Source organism: Megalops cyprinoides, chromosome 6 (genome assembly GCF_013368585.1).
Source record: "Megalops cyprinoides isolate fMegCyp1 chromosome 6, fMegCyp1.pri, whole genome shotgun sequence".
NCBI lineage: Eukaryota > Metazoa > Chordata > Actinopteri > Elopiformes > Megalopidae > Megalops > Megalops cyprinoides.
In genome coordinates, this window is record NC_050588.1 from 36010935 (window position 1) to 36038247 (window position 27313).

The following is a 27313-nucleotide window of genomic DNA, read 5'->3' on the forward strand; positions in this document are numbered from 1 at the left end:
ACCTGAAAGTTCACCGTGTCCAGGCCTGGCCCTGTGCAGCGCGAGAGGCAGGAAGCCCCCTGATGCAGGAAGAGGCAAGGCTCCAGTCCCCACATGCGGGATGAGTCTGCTGGCCTGGAGCCAGCCCGGGGCTACCATTGGCCAGACTCCCCCTCTCTTTGTACACAGAACAGACGGCCTTTCAGCATCACCAGCCAGACAGAGGATCCAGAACACCCCCCCCACCCCCACCCAAACACCCCCTCCCTTTGCACAGCCAGTCTGTAATCATTACAGTGAGGCGCTAGGGATAACTGCTGACTCTTTGATACCTGTCTGTGGTTTACCCAGGTGGAAGGGGAATGCTGACCTTTATCCACATGCAACTCTTTGAGTCTTTTGTCACAGCTGTGGCTTATTAAAAAGGCATCAGGATAGCTTTTTATGCCGAGCTAAATAATGATACAAAAACACTGCAGTCTGTTTTCCTGCATCTCCAAAGCTAGAGCTGAATCCATTGTTCCATTCAATCTATTGTTTCATTCAAGTGCAGTTTTTATCTGCCTGTTTTAGTCTCAGTGCTGAGTGTGATCGGAAGTCCTTTTGTCAAGTTAGAGCAACGCCCCTTGGAAGCGTTCCCATAGCTTTAGGTTACATCTTCTTTCACAACCCTTTAAACATGCAGGAATAAGGGGAGTGTGTTTACTCTGACCTTAGTTTGCGACTTGAAAGTTCTCCCTTATGGTTTCACCATCAAATGTTGTGTCTTGTAACCCAAGGTAACCACTATTTTTCCTGTAAAAGCTCTTAGATCTGATATGGCAGTAACGTGGTATAGTAGTTGAGGAACTGTCCTTCCTGAATTAAGGTGCCTGCTAAGCAATTTCAATGCACTCTGCACATATGCAGGTTACTAAATTCAAACAAACCAAATTCAAGCTAAATATCTGATGACTTTGAGCTACAGTTCAAAGTAAACCTGGTTTTAGACTTGGTTTTAGCAATGTTTTAGAAACTGATTTAATGAATGCACATAAAATTCACACATATGTGCACCTAGAGACACCATAATGGGGATGCCTGGATTTCAACAGGGACATGGAGTCATGACCGTCAGTTTGCACACATTTACATTTAATTTTTTTCAATAGGTTACTGATGCAAAAATTGTGTTAGAAATATTGAAATACAGTTTTGGTAAAGCCCTCCGTCACATACAGTCTAAAAGCTAGGGCATTGAAAAGAACTGCATGCACATCTTGAGACTATGATCTATAAATCCAAAATTTTAGCAAAACAAACCTGAATTAAGTTTTGGAAACGGTGCGTGCCAGGGAGTAGAGAGTTACAATACTTAAGGGGGACACCTGAGGACACTGCCTGATAAGTGTTCCAGCTATGAGATGGATAAATCTAACCAAATTGGGTGTAACTGAGTGTGGTCGGGATGAAGAGCTATACCATGATACTTGCACAGATCTAGAGTTACAATGCCTCACCAAGGGCAAAACATCCTATTTTACAGTACAACTAATAATGCTGTTAAGAGTCATATGCGGAAGGGAGACAGGAAGTGGGCATAAATAGAAAGAAACAGGAGCAGAATTATAGGCTTTCACATATTCTGCTTTGTAAGCCTAATAATGAGTAAAGAAGCACTGAATCTGAAAGACTTTAAAACAAACATCACTGAAAAAATCACATTTATGCAGTAAACAGACGGACAGCGGATGTTGATGCAGTCCACATTTGGCTGTTGTCCCAAGTTGCTTCGTAATCTCCAGTTAAACAGCACAATGACCTTGTATATCCATGAAAGCCCTTTCCTGAGATCTGAGTCTTAATCATGAGCGGAGTTTTTGAACAAAAGCCACAAGGCTTTTGACACGCATGCATTTATTCAGCGTGAGACAGTGCAGAGGTGTTGTTCAAAGACAGTATGCGGCAAGCAGTCAGGCACGCATCCCCCATCACCTCCCCCCACGTGCCCCCCCCCCCTGCCCCGTTGGTACTCACTGGTGCTGGTGCTGTAGGTGCGGACGGTGGTGCCGGTGGGCGGGGGCGAGTCCGAGTCCATGGAGGCGGTGTCGTCATCCTGGGAGCAGCCGGCCTGGATGGCGCGCAGGTAGCTGTGGCTCCGGGAACGGAAGCAGGTGGGCAGCGGCAGGTCCAGCGCCTCCACGCCCTGCGAGTCGCCCTCCCCGAACACCGACTCCGAGCACATCTCCTCGTACCGCTGGCTCACCTCCATCTCCCGCACCTGGAGGGAAGCACAGCGGAACGATGTGGGTGGAGCCAGGGAGCACCTGTACTGACGGCCCTCCCCTCAGAGCAGGGGGTGATGGGTCTGGGATCCTCAGATATCCTCATTTAACTCTTTGGCTATTTATGTCTAGTACTGGACCCAGTCCAGTCCACACAACCAACCCAGTCTGACAGTGTCAGGCCCATGTGTACAAGAGCTGAATGGGGATCTAATAACGCCACATCAAAATTGACTGAATTCAATGGTTATTTAGACTCAGGAATCTACTATGTTCTGGCAGTCTTTATTACCTTACATTACATTACATTACACTACATTCATTTAGCGGATGCTCTTATCCAGAGTAACTTCCAGCACAAGAGAACATAAGTGTATACATTCAAGTTGATGACCAACAGTGTCAGACCAGGGGAACAGAGCTGCCAGATCAGTGAGCGTGAGCTCAACACTATTCGAGCCCTAACACAAGTTAACTTGTGCTAACCTGACTAGACAGCCTAAAAACTGAGGGAAGCAGCCTAGAAACTAAGGGAACTTTCTGAAAAGTTCCCTTAGTTTCTAGGCCTCACTGGCTTTGGGATTGAGTGTTTTTGTAGCACATCATTTGCACAGACGGAAACAGAAACTTTGTGTGAATCGTTTAATGAGAGGCATGTACAGGTTTTTTTTCTATTAAATTTGGTGCCTGTCATAAGATGGCTGAAAGGCAGAGCAAAGACCAACCACTCATCTTGGAACATATGACCAGAACTGTGTTTGGCTTAGATTGTCAGAAGATAGCTGCGCTTTCAAGAGGAAATAGACACAGTTTAATGGCACCAATTTCTACTTGTTGGTCTGAAAGGACTCCCAAAACAAACAGAAAATCTGGCACTCACAGTTGTAATTACGGGGTAGCTGTATAACCAAGGGGTTGATATGTATCACTTCACAAAACCACTGAAGGACTGTCTTTTTCAGTACGCCGTGTACACAGGGTAAAAGCAGCTCTCAGGGCAGCAGAAAGCGATACTAGCGCTTTCTGGTTAGGCAGTGAGGCTAGATTTGGCATTTTAAGCGTTCTGTGATTTTGAGTCACGCCGCAGACTTCATCAATGCCGACAAATCACAGTGCAAGAGAGACGCTGACAACGCCCCCGGGAGTCCCACCGAGCGACAACCCAGCTGAATCAACAACACCCTCCTCACCCCCACCCCACCACCCCCAAACCAACAGGCCTGGTCCCGCTGTTCAAACACCGCCTCAACCACATGAAAGCAGAACCATACAACAACACTTCAGCCTCTGTTTGTGGGTCAGTTGCTCTTTAACTGATGGTGTGCTATAAGTAACATTAGCTAGGGATCCTTTGAGGCACCCAAAGAAAATAAATAGTCTGGGTGGACTTATCTCTGTTTTTCTCAGTGGTTCCACCTTACACCTCTGTGACAGAGAGTCTACGCACCTACAGTTTGAAAAGAAAGGCAGTTAAATCCTCAAATTCTGAGGCATATGTCAACACAAATGCAATTTGTGGTATAGGGATGTGGAGAGTGCTACTTTACTTAAGAAAGTGTCCCAAATAAAAAAAATCTCAATAAAAATCATCATACCGATCCTATATCACTCTTGCTGGAGGCAGATCCATTTCTAACCTGAGCCAGGTCTTCCCCAGACAAAATGGAGAGCTCCCTGAACAATACAAGGTGCACACTTATTAGTCATCCTTAGAAACCAATATTGTGGTTAGAATGTTAGAATACCATATTGGGCATGTACCTCTAAGAGTGTCTTAAAAGGCTTCAGTTTAAAATGAGCCTGAAAGAACTACAAGCAAAAAGCAGCACACTCCATGTTAGGCAAAGCTGGGAGTCTCGGGTTTATTTAGTTTTTAAACAGTCTTCAGTGTAAATATTCCCCTGCCCGTACTGTATATCACACTTTGCACATGGTTATCAGCCAACTAGAATTTTAAGGGTGGTAATCCTATGAGCTTATTTTCAAGGGCTATGCTGTAACCCTGGAGTACAACACGCATTACATGAAGTACAATACACTCCATATGCTGCCTCATACCACTTACATCTCACATCACTGCACATTATTCCAGATGACATGACTGTCAAGACTAAATTCAGAGACCATAATAATAAAGTAACATGTATTCGCACAGAATTTAAATCCACATACTTTCTCTCTAAACACATGCATTTAGTAGCATTGGGTGTTTTAAGCTGTACTTATGTAGATAGCATTTGAAAAACCCACACCAGTATTCGCGAGCGACGTAGCACAGCAGAATTTTTACAGTCATTAATACAGCGAAAACTGCTCTGGCAGAGAGCAATTTCTCTTTAATTACCGTGGTGACACTGTCAGAGTAAAAGGAATGGGATGTTTTCAGGGTACTAATTAGACTCCTTTGCAGTGCTATCCTTCATTGTTCGGTGAATTACAGTGAAAGATGGGGAGAAATGAGAGCCCTTGCATGTGATTCTGTTTGACCCCTGGTGAAGCCGTGTGAAAAGCCGTGTGACTCCTCAGATTAAATGTTGTGCTTCTTTTCCTGCATTTTTCCTGCATGGCTATTTCAGGCTGTGCTTTCAGGTCCCATTGAAATGAATGGTAGCCGCTAATTTGCTGCAACAGTACGCTACAGCTGTCAGGTGGGGAGGGGGAGGTCTGTTTTTGAAACCAGGAGGAACCTCACCCAGGCCCATCAGCATGCCTGGTTCTGGTAATATGGTGTTAAAGGCTGTGACTGACCTGGCGCCCCCTCTTGGTGAGGTAGCAGTACTGACCTGGCTGATGCAGCTGCTCTTCCCCAGAGTATTGCAGCCCTGGCTGAAATCCTCGTCGTCCCAGCGCGGGAAGGCCGAGCCGCCCGAGACGCCGATGCAGTCCAGGTTGTCCAGGCTGCGGTTGTTGGACATCTCTCGCAGAGAGGGAAGGCAGCTGTTGGGGACAGGGAAAGTAGGGCCGAAAATCACTCCCTGACAGGTAGTGTAGCATATGCGTTTACCCCCCTTCTCCCGTGGGTGCTGGAAGCCTCCAGGGGTCGTCTTAATTCGCTGGGAGACTTCGCCGGCATGTCCCCGCACAAGCGAAGCAAATGAAAACAAGGAAAGCAGGTGCGATGGGCTGCGTCATCCTCAGGGAGGCGGTGCTGCAGGAACGTGATGCAGGCTGTGTCCTCTCACGGCGAGAGCCCCACAGCGCTCTGGAAATCAGAGCCAGTCAGTCCGCCCCCGCCGTGCGACTGATCAGCACCCCCTTGTGGCGATGTGCGGTGCGGGCACAGAAAAGGCATCTGCAGTGTGAAGGGGAGGGCGTGCTGAGGACAAAGCGTTCTGGAGCTTGGGCGAGTGAGGTCACGCGAGCGAAAAGGCCGGTGGGGTGATTGGACGCTCTCTCCCCCTCCCCCCCCCGGACACGCTGAAGCAGCCCCTGCCACCTACCCCCACCCTCCCCCCACGGGCACTGACACTGACCTGCCCAGCTGGTGCAGAGAGGATATGCTCTGCATTGGGGACCACAGCATCTCCGGGTCCCCCTGCAGCATTGCATAGGCCCGGGACCTGCAGGTCGTGTGGGTGGTGGGAGGAGGAGCATGGTTGGGGCATATGCAGGAGGAAGATTAAATCACAACTAAACACCAACCTGTCAGACCTTGAGGACTTATCCAGCACTGCAGACCCAGTGCTGACAAGTACCAAAACAAAACCTGCCACACAGACCCTAAACCAACAACCAACCACCAACCATGAACACAAACATACAATCTGAGATATAAAGCAACAGGCCACATTAGGAGTTGTTTGGCACATGCTCTTTTGCTGTGAGGAGTAGAGTACATATAAAAGATCCTTAGGAGGTAGATTCATTAGAGGCTTACTGGGATGTCGCCATCTAGTGTCTGCTGAGTGAACTGACAATACAACAACAGTGGTCCTCTGTTCATTCAAAGGCACAACCAAACAACCAGGCCCATCCCATGAAATTGTGTGTGCTTCAGCAATAAGAATATATTTAGGCTGTAACAGAAAGGTTGCTGTTGAGGAATAAATTTGCTGTGTTGCTGTTGTAGTGACCTTTTCACAATAAGCTATTTACATGGATTGAGTTTTAATCCCTGATTAATTAAATTACTTATTTACTCAGCCATTTATTTGCATTGTTAATTAAACCTTTTTCATCAGATAATGAAAAGAGTTTGAATTCTCAGCACAAAGTAAGTTGTGAGCTGTATTATTTCAAACAAACATTTTTTTTTATAAATGACTTCTTGACAAAAAACAGGAACTGTTATTCTCTTGATCCTAAATATCAAAGACAGCGAATAAACCCCCATTCTCATGTCTGTCATTTGGTGCACTTTATGTAATAGAAGCCTATAATATTGAAATCTGATACTTAACTTAAAACAGGAGAGATGCTGGTATTTGAGTGGGAGTAGGTGAAAGAAATGAAACTGGATGTACTGTGTTTCAGCGTGCTACTGTGTTATTATGGACCTTGGAAACAATAACAACACTTTGAATCTTCCAGGTTCTGACTTGCCAGCTCTCATTTGACTGGATGACACATTTTGGCATAAACCCCCTCACTAAACCACGCCTCCTCCTCCTCCTCCTCCTCTCTGTGTGCCCTGAATCGAGCCACAGAAAACATGAGGTGTGGAAAACAAGCTGGCAAAAATCAGACGGTGGACTGCGGGGCCTGGCGTGACTCTAAATGTCCACGTTACTGGCCGTGAGAGAGTCAAAGTGAGCGTGAGCTCAGGTACAGGTGAGCTCAGCGTGTCCATCAGCGCGACCGTGTCCGTGCGTGGGAGCATCACAGTGCTCCTTCACTCCTGCTCTCCTGGGTGTGTGTTGAGCTATCGCCTTGCAATCAGTTCCCGGCACGTCACCACTCACATGCAACCTAATACCACTCAGACATCCTCATTAGACCGTAATATGACAATCTTAGTAAGCACATACATAAATTTCATGTCCTCATTACAGTATCATGCAGCTTCCTACAAGTATGAGTTTGTGTGCCACTGTCCGTGCGTGAGTATTTGTGAGTGTAGGTACAGTGCGTGCATGGGCTTGCTGGAAGTGTGTGTGTGCGCCTGTGTGAGTGTGTTGGGGGGGGTAATGGTGTAAGGAGGTACACAACACTGACAGTTGGATGTGTGCAAGGGTGTAACTTTGGGTTGAACATTGGGGGGGTTGAGGTCTCCATGAATATGATTATTTGGGGGGGTTGTATTTGCCAGTTTTGATTATTGGGGGGGTTACAGCCCCCCCCATCCCTCGCGTAATTTACGCCCATGGATGTGTGTGTGGGTACAGTACATGCATGATTTGACAGGTGGATGCAGGTAATATCAGTGATCCGTGTATGTGTGTAACGTGCCAGCTTTGTGTGTGATAGCTTTGCGCCGTCACGCGGCGTTAGCGGCCGTGTTCGAGGGCCTTACTTGCGCGGGGGCAGCTGCTCGCTCAGGGACTGCTGCGTGGCCTTCAGGTAGCTCTGGCGGCGGGCGGCGGTTTTGGGCGAGGGCTTGGGGCTGCCCTCCGAGTCCTCACTGTCCTCCAGGTCCGCCATGGCCTTCACGTAGCTGCCACTGCGCATGCGTCTGCACGGGATCTCACTGGAGCCCCCCCCTCCGCCCCGGCCCAGGGTGCTGTTCCAGTCCCCTGGGGGCACCTGCGGGGGCCCAGACACCCCCCACGTCAGTGACTCGACGGGACGTCATCGTCGATCTGCTGGTACCATGCTCTAATCACTCACTCGAAGGCTGAACTCGCTCAAGTGCCACGGCAGAGTCGTTAAGCACGCTTATCAGGCTCATTAATGCCATTACACCGTTTATTAATTAATGACTTCACTCACTGATATCCTGAAATTGCATTTAACCCATAAAGTGCTGGGACTAAGTTTCAAGACTGAATACCAGCTAACGAGATGCCGTATTAAAGTTGCTGTCATTCTTACAACCAGGCTCTGCAATTTAACAGAACCTAATTCAAAAAGGGATGGAAAAGTAAAGGTAGCAAACTAAAAGACTTGTAGGGGAGGGAGACCTAAGATTAGGGATGTCTTTTAGTTTGTGAGACCCTGAAAACACTGGAGATAGGGCCCGGTATCCTGCCCAAATACTCACTCGCCCCCGTACCTGCAGGTAGTGGCATGCCAGATCCTGGTGGCAGGACTTGGACTTGAGCAGCGACCGGTCGATGGTGGCCGAGCCTTTCTGGCACACCTGCCTGGCCTGGCTGAGGGTCAGGGTGGACCAGGAGCCCCCCTTAAGGAAGTGAGCGTCCAGCCCGGGCCCGCCCCCTCCGACCCCACCCCCGCCGGGCCCTGGCAGGGCGGGGCAGATCGGGTACTCCATCTCGCTGTTGCTCTTGGAGACCTTGAGCATGTGTTCGGTGACAGTGCCATAGCCCTGCTGGAAGTACTTGCTGGGCCCCTGTCCGTCGGGGCCCGCCCGCCCTGGCGTCATGACGACGGCGGGGTTGCGGTAGTTGATGCCGATGTCCCCGTCCAGGTCGTCAGAACTCCAGTAGCCTGACATGTTGGAGCGCGGCCGCCGCTTGGCGCCCTCCGTCTTGGCCCGGTCCTTGCTCTTGCTCCGCCGTCCCTGCTTGCCGTCCTCGGTGGCCTTGGCGTTGCCGCTGGCAAATCGGCCGTTGACGTTGCCCTTGACGGAGCTCTCTAGCGACTGCGACTTAGCGAAGAGCTTCTGCACGGAGTGCACCAGGTAACGAATGCGGCCGGGGCTGTCGGCACGCTGCTTGGCGGCGGCGCTGCGGTGGAACTGCAGCGTGCTGAAGCCGTCGCGGTGCGCGGGGAGCTGCTTCTCGAACTGGTCCAGCAGGTTGGGCGGCAGGCGGTTCATCCGGCCGCCGGCCGAGATGGTGGCCGAGCCGCTGGTGATGACCGGTGTCCTGCCCAGACCCATGCCGGCGCCCATGCCCATCCCCATCCCCATGCCCATGGACATGGAGGTGCCCAGGGTGCCCGTGCTGATCCCACCGATGCTGTCCCCACCCGGCACTGAGCCGGGTGAGAAGTCGGCCTGGTCGAAGTGCGAGTTGTAGTGGATGCGGGGGAAGGTGCTGCTGGTGGAAAGCTGGTTGTTGAGGGGCAGCATGCAGTCGGGAGGGAGGGAGCCGGGGGTGGAGGAGGGGAAGTGGTGGGGGTCCATGGTGCCGTAGTGATCCATGGCGGGGCTCAGCAGGTACGGGCTGCGAGGAGGGACGGGGGGCTGGGGGTACAGGGCCTCCGGGGGGCCGGACGAGGGGTCACAGGAGTCGGAGAGGTGTCGGCTGCGGTTAGCTCCCAACCCTTTCATGGCGGCCAGGGAGTCCCCCTCTAGAACATGCTCCCAGCCAGGGAGAGACTACAACCCTGGTGGGCTACTCCTGCAACACAAGAGGAGAGGGAGGTGAGCTCCGCACTGACACACACACACGCACACAAACACACACACACACACACACACACACCCATATGCACACACACACATACAAACACACACACCCATATGCACACACATACACACACACACACACACACACACACACTCATACACAAAGACTGAGTGAAAGCTATGTTCTCACGTATACACAAGATCGATTTCCCTAAATCTGTTATTTGTTGTGAATCAGGAGGTCCTTGGATCTGCACCTCTCTCTGTGCAACTGAAAAAGTGGTAGAATTGAACAGAGAGGAACATCAAACAGCTCTGCAGGAGACATATTGATCTTGATAAGCCAGCCTCCTTCAGCGAACATCCACGTTGTAAAGAGGAAATCGAAGGAACAAACAAAGTGAGACACAATACAATGTTTAGGCCCTGGTGTCCAGGAGCTCAGCTGGCCTTTCGGACACAAAGAGCATCCACTGTTGAACAGTGACCTCTGTACTCTATTGGCTCCGACTGAAAGCATGAAACAGAAACGCCTGCAAAGTGATGCTCTGATCATTATGGATCTTGCAGCTCATCATACGCATTGACTAAGAATATGAGTTCGCTGGGAGTGTGTGTGTGTGTGTGTGTGTGTATGTGTGTGTGTGTGTGTGTGTGTGTGTGTGTGTGTGTGTGTGTGGGAGGGGTGTGCATGTGTGTGTGTGTGTGTGTGTATGCTTGGTGGTAATGGTGTAAGGAGGTACATGACATGAATACCAGATGTAGCAGTAGTGCTGAAATATTAGTAATACCAAAAAGTCTGCATTGAGGTACACACTTGGTGCCAGTCCCCCTGAGCACCTCCAACGTTCCCACAACCTGCTTATTCTTAATCCAGCAGCCACACACGCACACCCCCTCCCTATTGTGGGCAAACAGAGATGGATAATTACTCCTGCCTCCAAGCCAGCAGCTTCCCCCTGAGGGAGCCCTTATTCCTGGCAAGCCCTCTCGTGGTCGCCCATCTGTGTCTGCCCGAGTCCACCAGAGACCTCGGCAGTTCTGGCATTCACTTGGACGCCTTGACTGCAGGGCACTATGGGCCAGTCGAGGCTGTCCTGTGGAGTGCCTGAATGAAATCTCAGGAGGATTAGGAGAAAGGGGTGGGTCTTCATCATCCAACGTAGACTGAAGACCCACCTCTTCAGACTGCAGGGTTCCACCTCAATCCCCGTCCCCTAACGCCTGCTACCTCTTGTATTTGATGTTAACTTTAAGTGTAGTATCGTGATGTGTTTTGGATTCTGTGATCTAGTGACTGATGTATTGTAGTATACCTGGCTTCCACTGCCGAGTTAAGTTGTGGTAGGGCGTGAATAGTGTTATGCTCATGCTCATTGTTCTGGGATTGTTGTTAGGTCTGATATTGGTGCTCATTTAACTTGAATAGAATCACTTCTGTTCTTTTGTGCTGGAAGTGGCTCTGGATAAGAGCGTCTGCTAAATGAATATAATGTAATGTAAGGGTGGCAGGTCCCTTTGTCCTGGTCTGGACTGTGCATTCATTGACAGGTGACACAGAGGAAAATGGTTGAGGTATGACAGGTAAGTGGCAGCACAGCTGGATCAGGTGTTGCCAGCCCAGTTGTCAGTTGTCCGCACCTGACAGACAACCCTGGAAATGTTAATAGCTGCGTCCCCAGCCCCTCTCCTCACCTCACACGGATACCCAAACTCTATCTGCTCCTGGTGAATAGATACCGTCTGTTTCTCGGAATCTACATTTGAAAGGAGATCTAGGGCTCCAGATCCTCCTTGAAGAGAAAGCAATCCCCTCTGATGGGTTGCAGGAGCAAGGCGGCCGATTGTCGCGGCTCGCCAAGGCAATCTGGGAGGAGATTAAAGGGGCTTCTTCCTGTTAAAAAGGCCCGCTGACTTTTCTATTTAGCGAAAGGCGCTTGCGGCCGCCGGCCTGTCATGCTGACGGCTCCCGGCCTGTCACGCTGACAGCCCCTGGCGTTGTCAGCCTCGCCAGCGGCTCAAGCCTCAGATCTCCGCGCACGCTCACCCCGCTACGCCACCCTCCCTGCTCTCGGCATAAACGGGCTCGCCTGATCCTTCACAGACGCCACACACTTCGCAGGTTAAGATAACATCTCTCAGCTTCGGCACAAAAACCATTGGTCAGGCTTTGAATGTCCAACCAGTGCAGAAATTTTATCCATAGCCTTCCCTAGCTTTGTGAAATCCACCCCCTCCACTCCCCCAACCCCACACCCCAGACTGGGAGGTCCCCAAAGGAAGCAGGCCAACACAGCACACGCTAGAGTTTCAAGCTAAGCCTATTGTGTGCGCAACCAGACAATTGCCCCCGGGTTAAATCTTTCTGTAATGCCAGTGCCACATGGGTGGACAGAGCTCCTCGGGAATGGGGATACGGGCCAGTAGTGGCACTGTGGCCAGCATAAACCCCAGCCAGAGCCCCTTTCCACTCTGCAGCTGCGCACATCAATGAACAGAGGAGCTGCATTCTGAAGCCCTGTAGCCTACTTTGCATATAGCTGCATGGATTTAGACTGTAACAGTTGTAGGGCCAAGTGCACAGACTCATCACTTTTCACAGTCCCTTTAAATAGCAGTATGCATTGGCACACACTTCCCCCCCCTCAGTATTGAGAGAAGATAAGAAAAGAAAAAAAATAATCCACTTCAACAACATCACAATTTCACAATATATCAAAAGAGTGATTCAACTGTATGGACTGTGTACCGGCTGAAAAGTCTAAAGAGAGGCCACTATGGATAAAGGATCATACTGTGCTGTACTTGATGGCACTTCAGAGTCTGAAGGCTGAGGGTTAAGTCATTGTGTCACTGGATGAACACAGACATGATGATATTCTGGAGGAAGTGCTCACACAGTTCCTCATGCATACACAGTCACAATGTATTTATCTTACTGTGGGTTTGACACTGACTGCCAGTTGTTACCAGCTCAATACTGTATAATTTTTAAGACGCTGAATGCAGTACAATCAATGGCCATGCAGCAGTCTCACTGGTTACCCTCAATTTTCTCCACAGTGTGAGATACCTAGCCAGCAAGTAATGGAATATAGGATAAAGACTGCCCACGAAAGACAAAAATGTATTTTTTTGTTAATAAACACATTTATGAGTGTATTTTTGAAAATATTTTGTGATTTACTGGTGGTAGGCAATCCGTATTAACCTGAATGCTCAGCAGTAACACCCACCCACACACCCACCTGTGCCTCCTGGCGTTTACCTGCATCCATGTACCTCAGATCCAGGAGACACCAGCTGCTACCACCATACTCACACTCTGAACACATATTCCTCTCTAACAACCCTGGCATTCCTCTAAGAATTCCGCTCATTTGGCCGTTCTCAATCCGAATTGTACCGTAGTTTCACGTCCACCTGTATGAGATCTACGGTGTAGTCAAAGGCAGTTGTGTTCTGTATTGGTTGCTGTGGCACTGGGATTCGCCGTTTGTCTTGTGCCATGTGATCACCCCTGACTAATGGCATAGGCCAAATACATTAAGGACTGCAGCTTCTAGTGCCCCCTCCTGCTCCTGCCGCCGATGCTGCTACTCCTAGTAGCCTACTGCTGCTAAATACACAACAAACACGACAGCAACGTCCGACACTATGTAAGAAGAAATGTAGATGAGAATCGAAGAGGATGAATATGTAAGGAGTCAATACAGACGGAATAAATCGAAGAATACAGAGAATGTCATGCCTCACAACAGCTATGCTAAACAAATCCGACCGTAAACACAGACCATATGAATAAACCAGCTGGTAAAGTAAATGCCATTCACTGGGAGTCATTCAGAATAAACGGGCCTTTCTGTGCGTCGGCTAAAGTATATTAAAATGCAAATGATGCCTGGTTCCCTGTCATGAATGATCTGCAGACGCAAACTCATATGATGTCATTACTGCTGTACTTCAAACAGGAGCTTTGTGAATGGCTGAAGGGTCAGACTCCAGCAATCCCTGTGCATTAGCTGCTATTAAACCCCGCCACACCGTTTCTGCTGCTGAATGTTAAACAGCAGGAGCTTAGCCCAATCACCACTGGTATAATGATGATTCCTGGTTTCCAGTGTGGCTGTGCCATTTCAGACAGGCTGATGTGAAAATACAAGTGGCATTAGTATTCCTGCCTGTGAACTTGTGAATTGAGGACACACAGACACACACGCGCACACGCACACACACACACACACACACACACACACACACACACAGACAAGCACATACACACATGCACACACACACACACAGACATGCACATACACACAGACAAGCACATACACACATGCACACACACACACACAGACATGCACATACACACATACATACACACGCACATACACACACACACACACACACACAAACAAAAATGTGCACATGCACGCACACAGACAAGCACACGCGCATGCGCACACACACACACAGACAGACAAGCACACACACACACGTGCACGCACACAGACACACGCTCGCACATACACACACATGTGCACGCACACAGACACACGCGCACACAGACAAGCACACACATCCGTGGGGAGCTGTTTTATAACGTAAGCACGCCAGAGCCACACAGCAGCACTCAGGCGGGACACAGACAGGACTGGAAGGACGGGGAGGGACAGTGCTTTTCAGGACACCTGCTGGAAAGGTGTCCTTGTCCCGCACTTCGCAGGCCCTTGTCCTCAGGCCACGCTGCATACGTGCTTTTCGTTCCAGCTGACCTCTTCATGATGTCATTACTGACTAAGTGCGCTGAACAGTGATCTGGGTTTACATCACTTGACGGGTGACCCGCTGTTTGTCTTTTGTTAGGGAAATGGGCTGCCAAATGGGTGTTTGTGCCGGCAGAGAGCCAGGCAAAGGTGTTGCTTCAACACAGTTTTTCAACTGTGCTCTTTAGACAAATAAACAATACAAATAAAATAATGATTAATTAGTGAGAGTTTTATAATTACCCACTTATTCATTGACTGTGTTATGGTCTAGAACAGGGGTATCCAAACCTCTCCTGGAGGGCCACTTGTCCTGCATGTTTTAGATCTCTCCCTGCTCCAACATAGCTGATTCAAATGATCAACTCGTTATGAACTCCCGAAGCTGCTGAAGAACAAACTGATCATTTGAATCAGCTGTGTTGGAGCAGGGAGAGATCTAAAACATGCAGGACAAGTGGCCCTCAAGGAGAGGTTTGGATACCCCTGGTCTAGAACATTTCACTGTAAAGCTAATTAAACTGTGTCAGCTACCTGTGATTTATTTAAAGATTATTATTATTATTATTATTATAAGTCACCTATCAATAGTTAGGTGACTAGGTTTAATGACCAGTATCATTTTCCTGTCATAAACGCCCTTCCAACAGCACATAACTCTCACACAGCAGACAAACTGCCAGTGAATGTTAAGTACGAATCAGACGCAGCTCAATCACACCTGAATAATTAAAAGCAGTTGTAACAAAAACCAGCCCAAACAGTGTTCCCCCTGGACCGAGGCGGAGACTCGCTGAGAACAAACATCATATTACCCCTGCAACGTGACGACGCTCTCTGACAGCCCACTGCCCCACCTCTGAGAAAAAGAACCCTCTGTACTGAGTCAGATGGAGGTGGGGGAACTCTGTGTGCATTTGATTCCTCTCTTGTGATTGGCTCGCCAGATGCTCATGCAACATTTACAGAAGTAGCGTCCAAGCAAGCCGCACGCCAGGCGAAGGGCTTTGCGACAGCCTCTCCGCAGAAGAAGCATCTGTGATTACGCGCCTTGCATTGAGTTTCTGAAGCAGATTTTATTGCCCCGTGTTTGGGGGAGCGGCCATCTGTCAGTACAGTGAGTGAGTGCTTGGCTTGCCCCGCAGTCATTGACCTTACACGGTGCTGTACAAGCAACGTGCATGGGGACAGCTGCAATTTCATAGGCTGCCACCAGGTGGCAATATGAATTAAAGCAAACAAAAGTTTCCATTTATTGCAGACAGGGTTATTAACAACTACACACCAATCAAGGGCATTTTTTTTACACTGAGAAGGCCTAGACTAACCATCCATCCACAGCTTTTTTTTTTTTTTCATTATTACTTTAATATCGTTGCGGGACTTTTATTGCCAATTAAAGCGATGCCTGAATGCCTCACTAATTCTTCTCGCTAAAAGCCATCAAATAACCGTCATAATTTGTCATAATAAATAAGTCACATTTACAAATGCAAAAAAATAAATCAGCTGGCTCGGTCATTACATACAGGGCAGGACTCTAATCTTGCTGAGGCCTAATGATGTCAGGGTGGGAGAGGGGAGTGAGTCAGAACAACGTGTTCTGTCCCGCTGCAGACGGAGGCATTTTGTTTCCTTGAGAATCATGGCCGCTGCTGCTCCTACTGCACGGCAGCCAGATGAGAACAATGAGCGGCGTTTTGTATCGATCAGATTGATCTTTTCGGGCCTGTCCCGACAGTCCCTCCGGCAACCGGCATCTCTCTCTGCGAGCGCTGCGCAGACACTGCGGCTTTGAGCATCTATCCTCCTGCAGCGGAAACAACTGACAGGAGGATAATGCAACTTATCATATTCGGCTCAAGCCTTCACAAGTCAACAAGTGTGCGATGTTACTCTCCTTAATGCATGCTGAACAGTCGGTAAGATGGAGCTGGAGGGTGGTTTCTTACTCAGTGAGAGTTAAATTGATCATCTATGGAGCTGTTTTTTGTGCCGCCCAAAGCCTGTTCTGTCACATTTGTTTGTATGCAATTATACACCGATCTGGTATACAGCATGGGAGGTACATGTCAGGTTTCATGTGTTGATCCATTGATAATATGTGGACTAATCCATACTACCCAGTCAAGTGTCAGTGTGGTTTCCAGCAATGGGATTTTATAGAATAAACTCATCTCCTTCAGATTGACTTGGGGTGAACCTGCTGTCATTTGAAGTGTTGGTCAACATGCAGTCAGGCCAGGCCAGTTTTCTGCAGAAATGCTTCCGCTTGTCTCAGGTAAAACTGGCCTATATTTAAATTAGGGCTGTCCACAGATCATTATGGAGCCCTGCTGCAGTGCAAACCGAGCACAATCACTTCTACACCCGCTGTGTGAGTGTGCCGCATCGTCATGCTGTACTTATGCTAATGAGACGAGCAGACATCTGCTCCACGGGCTGGAGAGAGAGAGGGGTGTGAGAGGGGTGTGCTGTTTCTGCCAGTCACCTCTGACGCAGCGCCGGGGACCGGGGGTGTTCATGGGAGAGAGGGAGAGAGCGGAGAGGGAGCGCAGTCATTACAGTCATTACAGTAACAGGGAGCGAGATGGGAGCGCTGGGTCTGACCACGATCTGGGCTGCGATTGTTGAGCTGGCCAGGCATACACACAACAGCATTGGTCTCACACAGTTCTTTGCTCTTCCACAGAAATGAATGACTACCAGTTAGCTGCTCTGCTTCGGAGGTTTTGTCTCGCAATTAAAGGTGTTGGGAATGAGGGTGTTAGAGGTAAAGGTGTTGGGAATGAGGGTGTAAGAGGTGAGGGTGTTTGGAATGAGGGTGTAAGAGGTGAAGGTTTGGAATGAGGGTGTTGGCAGTGAGTGAATCGGAGTGTGAGCGTGTTGTGTGCGAGCTCGTGGGCTACATCGCTCACTCTAACCTTGTCCTAATTACAGCCCGCAGTGCCTTCACTCCTCAGCTCTGCCCTATTTTCACGGGTATAAATTTACAACTTCTCTGTGTTGTGATGGATGGTCTCCTCATATTAGCCAATCTCAGAAGACCAGCAAGAAAAAAAAAATCTCTGAAAGATAGAGGCACCTCAGACCCAGGGACAGGGATGCAGAGAACTTTTCGTGCCCTAAAAAAGTCATGTGACACAAGTTGATGCATTTATCTTCTTTGCTTTAAAAAGTTACAGTCCCATTTGTGTGACTCAGAGAGATTTAGGTTTAGTCTTGGATTTAGGCTAGCGTTTTTTCATGCACTTTGAACGCAGTATTTTACAATAAGAAAAAAAAAAAGTTCTCTTTTCCTCCAAAATACGTTTATAGAAGCCTGCTTTAAGGCTGCCAGGCTATTCCAAAGCAGATAAGGGAAATCTCCATTCAGGATTTAAAAATGTCTGGCCTCATTCCTCTGTTCCAGAACAATTCTCTATAGGGTACATTTGTCACAAGGCCTCAGAGAGCGTTCCATTGTGGTCAACACAGAGCTCCTATCAGATTGGCTAAAGAATCAATGACCCTTGGTTTCTTTCAACCAATTGTTTTAAGCAAAATTCAATAATGGCCATCTCAATAGCTGCATTTGCATTAGGGACTTGATTTAGTGCAAATGGTGCACATTGTTTCTCTCTTCAAAGCTCCAGCCAAGCAACTAATCGAAGGCAGTCCTCCCTATGCAGTTTACCTCTGTAGCTTAAGAGCAGTTTAATTCAAGTGATGTACACAAACGAAGTGGACAAGTGGTAATTGGGCAAACAGTTCATTCTTACGCACCTGTGAATTATGACGCTTTATTGACTGGGATTAAAATGTCATGATTTTAATACCATCACTTGAAAATGTGAAAATAAAGTGACAATGCGCTATTAATGGGACAGAAGGGGACACCGTTGTGTGATACTGTGGAGAAGGAAAGTAAGGAATGTCTTTCAGATGGCCAGTCAGGATGAACTAACATCACTGAAGCTGGATTTGGCAAAGGGGCAAAAGAATCTCCCTGCTGAAAGCAAGAATTACTGACAGAGCATGCTGTGAAAGGCAGAATTGCAAGACCTCCCACCGAAGCTTGTCGATGCGTAAATTAAGAAGTGAATCAGCACCTCGCCATTGAGCAGTGATTTTTAATGTGAGCAGAAATCATTACTGTAATCACGCATAAATAGTATACTAAATTAATAGTATTTGATTTCATTTTGGATCGTTTAGCTTTCCACATTTGTTTAAAATATGAAATAATCTGTACTAATCTGTCTAAATATGGTTGATAAGACATGTGGATAGCAATGATATCAATTTAAGATGGAACACTAAACAGTTCCGTGCTTGCATACACAATACTTGAAGTAGATACAATATTGTCCTTAGACAGTACACCTTCCGTAAACACATTAGCAGGCTAGACACACGTCTCTATGCTTCTGCATCCTGTACGTTTTGATTGTTCATCATATTTTCAAAAGAATTACCCCTGTTCAATTTTTTTTTGTGAAATTACCAGTGCGGCTTTGTACTCCAAATAGGCCTTTGACAATTTTTCCCGACATGGTAAAAACGGCAGCAGCCACGGCAAAAAAAATACTTTCATTGTGCGACGTTATTATGAGACAGGATTGTGTCTGCAGAGTGCTGCTGGATTCTCTTTCAGCCTCAGCTCTAATTCCTACGGTTTTCAGAGCTGACAAAAGGCTGTTCGGAGCACAGGAATTGCCTCATTGCAGCAATCAGCTCCGTTTTCGACATAAACGTTACAGAGTGAAACATGTCCTGCGAAAATAATAACAAACTCTCCCTGGACCCTCGGCTCAGTTCATTTTACACCCAGGGAAAGGTCATGACAGCGGTATAAAGGTTAATTGTTGAGACGGAGGGGGAACTTGAAAGGCCACATCTAAAGACTTGAGTCCCGGCCTGGGAGATCGCTGTACGCAGTCAGCGCACGAATTAAAACAGAGCTTCAGACTGAGCTGCTCTTATGAGATGTTATTTCTCACTTTGCGGTAGTTTGTTCATTTTCCTCTCAATCCTTTGAGTCTTTCTGCTAGAGGCTTTTGAATTAACCTTGACCAGTGAGGAGGCCAAAAAAAGAAGGCTGCTGACTGCCTTTTTCATTCGTCTACCGTTACTGGTTCACTGTGTCCTTCCCACTTCCAGAGATTCTCTTTCCTCACACCACAACACGTGACAGGAAGACAACTGTCACAATGCAGGGATTGACGATTTTTATCAGTATTCTTTGTCCCCGAATTGCCTCCACTTCAGTGTCTCTGCTAGAGGGTCTTTGCTCTTGTTATATTCTTTGCTTTATGTTTTTATTTATTTTTTTTTTATCTATTTAACCTTTATTTTACCAGGTTTGTCCCTTTTACAAGAGAGACCTGGCCAAGAAAAGCAGCACATCAAGTTTCAGACAAAAGAAAACAACATAAGCATAAAAAATACACAAATGTTAAAAGTACATTCATGCCCGCAGCTGCGATCAACTATAGGAAGGTGATGTGGTGTAATGTTTGACGATTAGAATCCTCAGAAAGTGGAACTCTGCTGGGAAATTCCTTTCTATCATTGAGTATCCTGTAGAAGCTGACAAATGAAAAATGAAAACTATGCACATTACCATGCATAAGGGCATCGGCTAAGCAAATAAATATTAATCAAAATAATACCATATGAATAAGAAACAAGATATGATTTATGAAAAAATGTGACAAAACACTTTGTTGGCATGCCACGTTACAAAGCCAATGCATTCTCTCCTGTGGTTCTGAGAAAGTGTCTCACTAATGATGTGACTCACGGAAAGACATGACAAGAAGTGACAATTAAGAAATGACAGCCTTGGACCGTCACCACACACTTCTCACCTACGCCGTCAGTGCCGCTGTGACAAAGCGAGTTTCGGTGATGCACTGCAAAGTGACACGCAAAACCTGCATTTACAATGACCACACCTTGTATTGCGGGCCCTGTAACAGGCACCCCGTGCAGTACGGGGGCCTTCTCTGATTTGGCGTTTCCGTGCCTGGCGATACCCCCTCGCTGTGTCCTGTGCTACTTCACGGCTCCCCCGGCGGGGCGCGTGGGCCGGGTCTAGGATGCGCTGGGTATTTTTAGAGCGGAGGGACCCGGACACCTTATTCGGGAGCTCCGAGTGGACGCGGCACGCTCAGCGGCAGCTGTGCTCTTTGGCAGAGCGTCTCCGTTTCCCTATTCAGGCCAGAGCGGACTCCCCCTCCCCACAACTCGCCCTGCTGGGTGTGACCCACTTTGCCGCCCCAAACTTCACTTTTCAGCGCTGGGAGCGGCTTCGAGCCATCTCCACCGAAGCCTCTCAGCAATGGCGTGCAGCACATCTTCTGGGTGCGGGAGAAGACTTCAGATCTAACTTCAGATGTAACATATACTCCCAATAAATATTGCAGCCCTGTGAACATAACACTAAAAACACACAGAGACAAGTACGCCAAAAACACATTTACACTGTGGTATTTGGACTTGAACAAAAAGCAACACCTGCACCAGCTTCTCTAATCTGTGAAGACATGGAATGCTTGGAAACGGCGTCACATAATCGATTAAGGACCCATTTTTGAGGCATCACATTTAATCCTTCATGTCATAGACCGCCACGTTGCTGCTGGCCAATAAGGAGTATGGAGCAATCTCTCTCTGACCAATGAGCTGGAGGTGCATTCTGTCTGTCCTTCCATTTGGCTTGGAGGGCGAAGGCAGTGATGCGGGTAGAAGCAATATGACGTACAGTGACCCAAGCTCCTGCGAAAGTGGGTCAGCTGCTCAATCTCTTGTGACGTGAATAAGCCCCCTCATGGCCTGTCTTTCAACAGGATGGCCATTTTCCATGTTAACAGGATGCTCATCTAGGCAAACCTTTTTTTTTCTTCCATTTTCTTCCATGGTATCTCCACCGTAGAAAAGACAAAGGGAGAGATGGTGACATCCTGCGGGGGGGGGGGGGGGGGGTTTGGAAGGGTGCAGTGATATCTTAACTGATGGTGAGTTTTAGAGCAGAAGCAAAGGACAAACCAGCAGAATGTTCACCTCTAGGACGGGAACGCTGCCAGGGCCCTCAGATGACTGACAAACAGAAGCACGTTCCACTGACAAAGAGAAATATCTTCCTCTTTAAAATGGCTGCAAACGCTTCTGTAATTACTCTGTAATCACTCTGTATAATCCGTGTTCTTCCCTTTACTGCAACCCTCTCACTTCATCTCTGACCTTAACATTAACCGCTGAAATGTCTTGTTACAAATAATTCCCCTAATATACAGTCACACATCTGTGTTGTAATGACATTATTACACATGCATGGTCTGCTTGACATGGAGTATCTAGTTGTCCACCAGGTCTCTAATGCAGCAGCTATGTGGATTTGATGTAATTGCCTTGTCCATTGCAATGCATTTACTATAAATACATTTCACATAAACCATGCTGCTACCAGTTGTACAGCAAAATAAGACACAGCAGTCTGCTCTGCTGAATCTGCTCTGCTGAACTGCTCATCCCAAGCCACATTTAAATCAAATTTATGTTGACAATCAGTGTTATGCAGCAAACATCTAAAACGGGATGTCCAGCAGGGATCATCGCAAGGATTACGCCGGTTTCCTCCTGCTATAAAAGGACTCGTCCTGGGGGATGGAGTGGAGCCGTCCTGAGGGGGAGCTCCGCTCCGGTCGGCGGTCTGATGAGCGGGGCGGTGTTAGCCGGCCTGCCGCTCGGCGGAGGGCTGCACTGTTTCCAGCTTCAAAGGAAAGCGCCTGGAGTTCACCTCCGAGCTGTTCCTCCTTCGCCTTGCAGACGTGCAGCTTTCAGAGGGCAGAGAGGCTGGCGGTTTGCGGGGTGGGTTTTTTACGTCTCTTTTCATCACTGCAGTCGCATCTTCAAGCAAAAGAGGGAGTGAAGCGGGGCCGCAGTAACAGCCGAGGGGACGATCGTCCCGAAAAGCCAGACCCGCGCTCAAAGGCTCGGCGCCCATAGCGACAGCGTCGGTCGGCGTTTCAGCAGACGCCCGCTGCATCTCTGTCTGCGCTGCTCCGCACTCCGCAGAGTCGGTGCTAGCAGCGATGCGGTTATCTGGCCTCCGCAGACCAGCCACCGGTGGTGCCGCGACTCCTCTGATCTCATTGGGCCTGTGAGTGGCGGGGAGCCAATAGGGTTATGGCAGAGGCCCCGCCCCCGATATTAAGGCTGAGCCTCGTGGTACTTCTAAAAATTGAACACTCTTTTATCTGGTCACAGCAGTCCCCAGCAGGGCTTGAAAACAGCACCGCAGAGGTGCCTGAGAGCTCCAAAGGGACGATGGTGTCACTCACCCCCCCTAGGTTAGGCAACAAGGAGACGACGTGCTCATCAGCAGAGCTGCACAGCGGTCATGAGTTTATACATGCTGGTGAGGGGTAGTGGTTCGGGAAATGGACTTGCCACTAGAGGGTTGCAGGCTGCGGTCGTACCATTGAATAAGATACAGTGCATAACCTACATTGCCCCAGTAAAACAGCCTGGCGTATAAGTGTAAGATAAGTTACCTTGGACAAGGGCACCTGCCAAGGAGATAAATAATGTAAGCTTTCCTGTCACATGCACACAATCAAAGGCTCCAGCATTGCCCTAGATAGACGTGGATGGAGAAGGTCACTCTGTTGCGCTATAAAAAAGTTGCATTATGAATGTCAATCTTCAGCCTTTCACTATCACTATCAACATGCAGCAGTAGCAGGCCTTTCACGTTCACCTTTCCTCTCTCCCCCTACAGGCCACAGGTAAGTACTGAGGGGGCCATACCTGTGATTCTGGAAATAATAATAATAATAATAATCATCATCATCATCATCATCATCATCATCATCATCATCATCATCAAATACTCGTGTTTAACAAAATAATCTGTCAAACCTCATACCAGTGTGTCACCGCTACTGTATACAGCATTTCCACATGAACACAATGCAGCTCTTCTAGGATCTCTTATCTCTTCCTGCAGCTGGTGCTGGCAAACTGGAACACTGCTTCACGAAGAATTTCGAGTTGCATTATAACACTGCATACATTGCATTTGAACACTACGCTGCATTGTAATTAGGTAAATACAATCGGCCAATGTAGTAAAGGGCGAGAGAGATTCAACGCGTCACTGCTGTTGTTGTGATTATGACAAAAACATGCCGCTAAGCAAGAAATCCGAGAATTAGCATAGATGTTTAAATGCCGAGTTAGTGCTCTACAGAAAACAGATTAGAATAGCTCAAAAGAGAATATCAGATTAATTTTGCATACTAAGTGCATGCTCTATCAATTAGCACCCATCTGACATCTGCTTTTATGGGAATCACAGTAAATCCCATCTGATGACGGCTAAGATCTACCTAAACCACACAGCTGGTAGAAGTACCTGTGTCTCAGCTGCACGTCTGTTTGAACTCACACCAGCCGATGACTGTAAACTTCCCCACCGCAATATTGGGAATGAGAAATTCACAGGGTGCTGCCAATCTGCAGGACTGAAAAGTGGTCTTGGCTGCACTTGATGAAAGATCAAATCCCCTGCCCTGGCTTTGTGCGGCCTTCAAAAAAGAGCTGAACAGCCAGGGCGTGCTATACAAGAAGACCTCTGTCAGAAAACGATTGAAAAAGGCCACGACACAAAACTTTCTAAATGTGAATATTACTGTACACAACATTTTTCTAATTCTGTTTATTTTTCAAAGGTCACGTTTTTGGGTTGAAAAAGGGGTGAAATGTCTCTGTACATTTAACTGCCTTTAACTAAATTACATACAATACTATTATGCACTAAAATTAAAATTAATCTGTGTTGTTTTTTTATCTTAAAGCCTTGATGCTGTAATAATTACACAGATTCTTAAATTTATTGATGATAAACCTATTCTTATCCTGTTCATCCTGTTTGTACAAAATGGTTTGTGCAACTCTGTTGAACTTAATAAAATGTTGACATTCATTTCACGTTTACTGACAGTTGTTTTTGTCATTTCCGTCACCCCTAACCCCTCATTCATGCAGCCCCCTCACTCTGAGAGGTGGGTTTCTTATCTTTGCCTTCCCAGTTCACACATCACAGAGACAGCTCTGCGAAAACAGCATAAAATCCTCTGAACTTGTCATTGTGCAGACTGGGATTTGCGGAGTGTTAATTCCACTGATGGCTTTGTTGCTGAAGTTCTTTTTTTTGGCTTGCAGTTAAGGATCAGCTGGAGTATGGGGTTGGCTGGGGGGGGGGGGTAGGGGGTGGTGGGAGGGGTACTGACACATCCTTTCAGGAGAGGTTATGTGAGGCTGGCCCCCGGCTGTCAGGCCGTCTGACAGCGGCTGGCACGCAGACGAGCGGAGGATGCCAGCCGAGGTGACGGTGGGGCTGCCGCGGACCATGGTCGACACGGGGCGCTGGCCCCGCCAACCGCCTGATCTGAGAGATGGAGTGAAGAGGAGGCACAGCGGCGTGACTGACATCATGGTGTTACATCAGAGTATGACACTGGGGGGCGGGGGGGGCGTAGCGAGAGAGAGAGGGTGAGGGAGAGAGAAAATGACAGCATGCACGACATAAGAGACCGGCTGGAACTAAGGGGCAGCGGTGTAGCATGTTGGTAAGGAGCAGAGATTGTAATTGAAAGGTTGCTGGTTCGATGCCCCACTGGGGCACTGCTGCTGTACCCTTGGGGAAGGTACTTAACCCCACAATTGCCTCGGGAAATATCCAGCTGTATAAATGGGTAACGTGTAAAAATTGTAACCTTGTAAGTCGCTGTGGATAAGAGTGTTGGCTAAATGACAGTAATATAATGTAATGTAAGGTGTCTACAGTGAGTGCTGAACCTGAGCATGTGACATACTGCAGATCGGTAACGTTAATATTACAAAAGACTGTGAGGAACCCTGGCTTTGTGACACATACTGATCAGCCTTGGCAAAGCCGACAATTTCTCTTTCCTCTGTGAGTGTGCGGGAAACTCAATTACACAGCTGTGTGCCAAAACACGGGATACCAAGGGCAAGCTGACGAGAGGGCAAAATGGTCGCCATTCCTCCTCCGGGCTTAGCCAACATGCTGGTGGGCTTAGGGGAGGGGTGGGAGAAACGCGTTCCGCTTAAAACAGGAGTGTGGATAAGCTTCAGTCTTTTTCTTTTTTTTTTTTTTTTTGCTATCAGCTTAATGAGCTAATTTAGCTCTGATTCCTCACAGGAATTGCGGCTCCCTGTGGGAAGCTACGCTTTGATCCTTTGGCGCTCTGGTATCGTTGTCCATGCCTGTGAAGAGCACATTCAGTGGAGGGAATAACTTTAAGGTTGGGCTCTGGGTTTCATACTGACTGGCTGTGAGAGACTCTGCAGCTAAATATCTGCAAAGCTAAAAAGCTACATAACATAATGGAAGATGGAGTGGGTTGGGGGTGTTTGTGCAGTCGGTATTATTGATAGTAATGAAGAACAATAAAAGTTATTACAACCAGTGCTGACCAACGGAAGGCACATTTACAAACCCCTTCCCCACCGAAAAACACCTTCCACACAGGAAAAAAAAAACCACACACAAAATCGATAAATGCAGGGCTTCATTGATCACGGCAGACACACTATTTTATCGTTCTGGTCTTGCAGACGCATGATGCCAGCAAACCAGCCCGGAATAAGGGCTTTTGCATATCGCTGAGAAATGTTGGAGAATGTGCAGTATCCTATATCTCTGCCATGTTTTATGAGGCTGTATACATGGAATTTTAATAAGTGCAGAGTCTTTGATGATCTACCCACCTGCATAATTCTAACAGAACTCCATTTCATTGCAAAAGAGATACAGAAGCACATTTTACTCATTCTGAACTCTAACGACAGTCAGCCTTACGTAGATTCATTCAAATTTATTCAGATTCATTCGTACTCGATTAACCTGAATGGATATTCAATCCCATGTGTCCCATTTTGTGAATCGCACACTGCGCTACACCGCAGTATTCTAACGTGCCAAATGATCCTTCACACTGGTTCGGCCCCATCACTCATGAATTGAGAGAGTCAGCCAACCACCATAAAAGGACAGGGCTGAAGCTAGTTTAGCTCCTTGAAACCAAAGAGGCCCTTGTCCATTTTTGATGTTGTTTTTCCACTCTTGGATGGTCACATAAGAACTAAGCACAGGTAAATAAATTATGTGCACATGACTTCATCAGTTTTTCCCCCTTCCTTTGATCTGTCCGTCGACCGCTCTTTTTTTATTTTCTAAGCAAATAATGAATAGAAAATATGCCAACATGATTGACGAAACATGAGCACATAGAAAACATAAAAAAGTATTGTTTTGTGGGACCGTAGGATGCTGACTCAGACAGAATATCTATGTCCTCTCATTAGAGTGGTGGTCTTGATGCAAGCCGCAGGACATCCCCATTGTGATTGCGTTGGTGCTGTGGTGGACAGAGTTCTCAGGACCATTCGAGATGGTCTGAAGAACAGATATTTACAGCTTTTAAAAATGGATGAAAAATGTTTAGATGAATTTATTTCTCTGTAACTCTACACAGAACACAGAATTGAGTCAAAGATCTGTAGTGCAAAAGGAAAGGGCAGCAGTGTGGCACAGCGGTAAGGAGACGGCCTTCTTGCTGGTTCGATTCCCTGCTGGGGCACTACTGTTGTACCCTTGGGCAATGTACTTAACCCACAATTGCCATCTGTATGCACTTATGTAAGCCACTCTAGTGCACCTAAGTGTGTGCTCAATGACAATAATTTAACATGAAAGCAGATATCTATAATAACATACTGTGTTAGCTGTGCCCAGGACAGGGCTGGTACTAATGTCGGTATATTGATATTAATATTTGTAGGCTGAAGTACTGAGATACAGGGATAGCATGTTTTGT

The 27313-nt window shown here is 47.6% G+C and overlaps 1 protein-coding gene across 1 annotated transcript in view; it reads right to left on the minus strand.

The window, feature by feature from the left end:
• dlgap4b (discs, large (Drosophila) homolog-associated protein 4b) overlaps positions 1-27313 on the minus strand; it is a 165230-nt gene that overhangs the window by 36149 nt on the left and 101768 nt on the right. The window contains exons 4-8 of the mRNA XM_036530911.1: positions 8383-9646; positions 7696-7925; positions 5711-5806; positions 5027-5180; positions 1996-2239 (exon numbers count right to left, since the gene is read on the minus strand). Coding sequence (XP_036386804.1) covers positions 1996-2239; positions 5027-5180; positions 5711-5806; positions 7696-7925; positions 8383-9576 — 1918 coding nt within the window. The 5' untranslated portion in view covers positions 9577-9646. The remainder of the gene's footprint in view (positions 1-1995; positions 2240-5026; positions 5181-5710; positions 5807-7695; positions 7926-8382; positions 9647-27313) is intronic.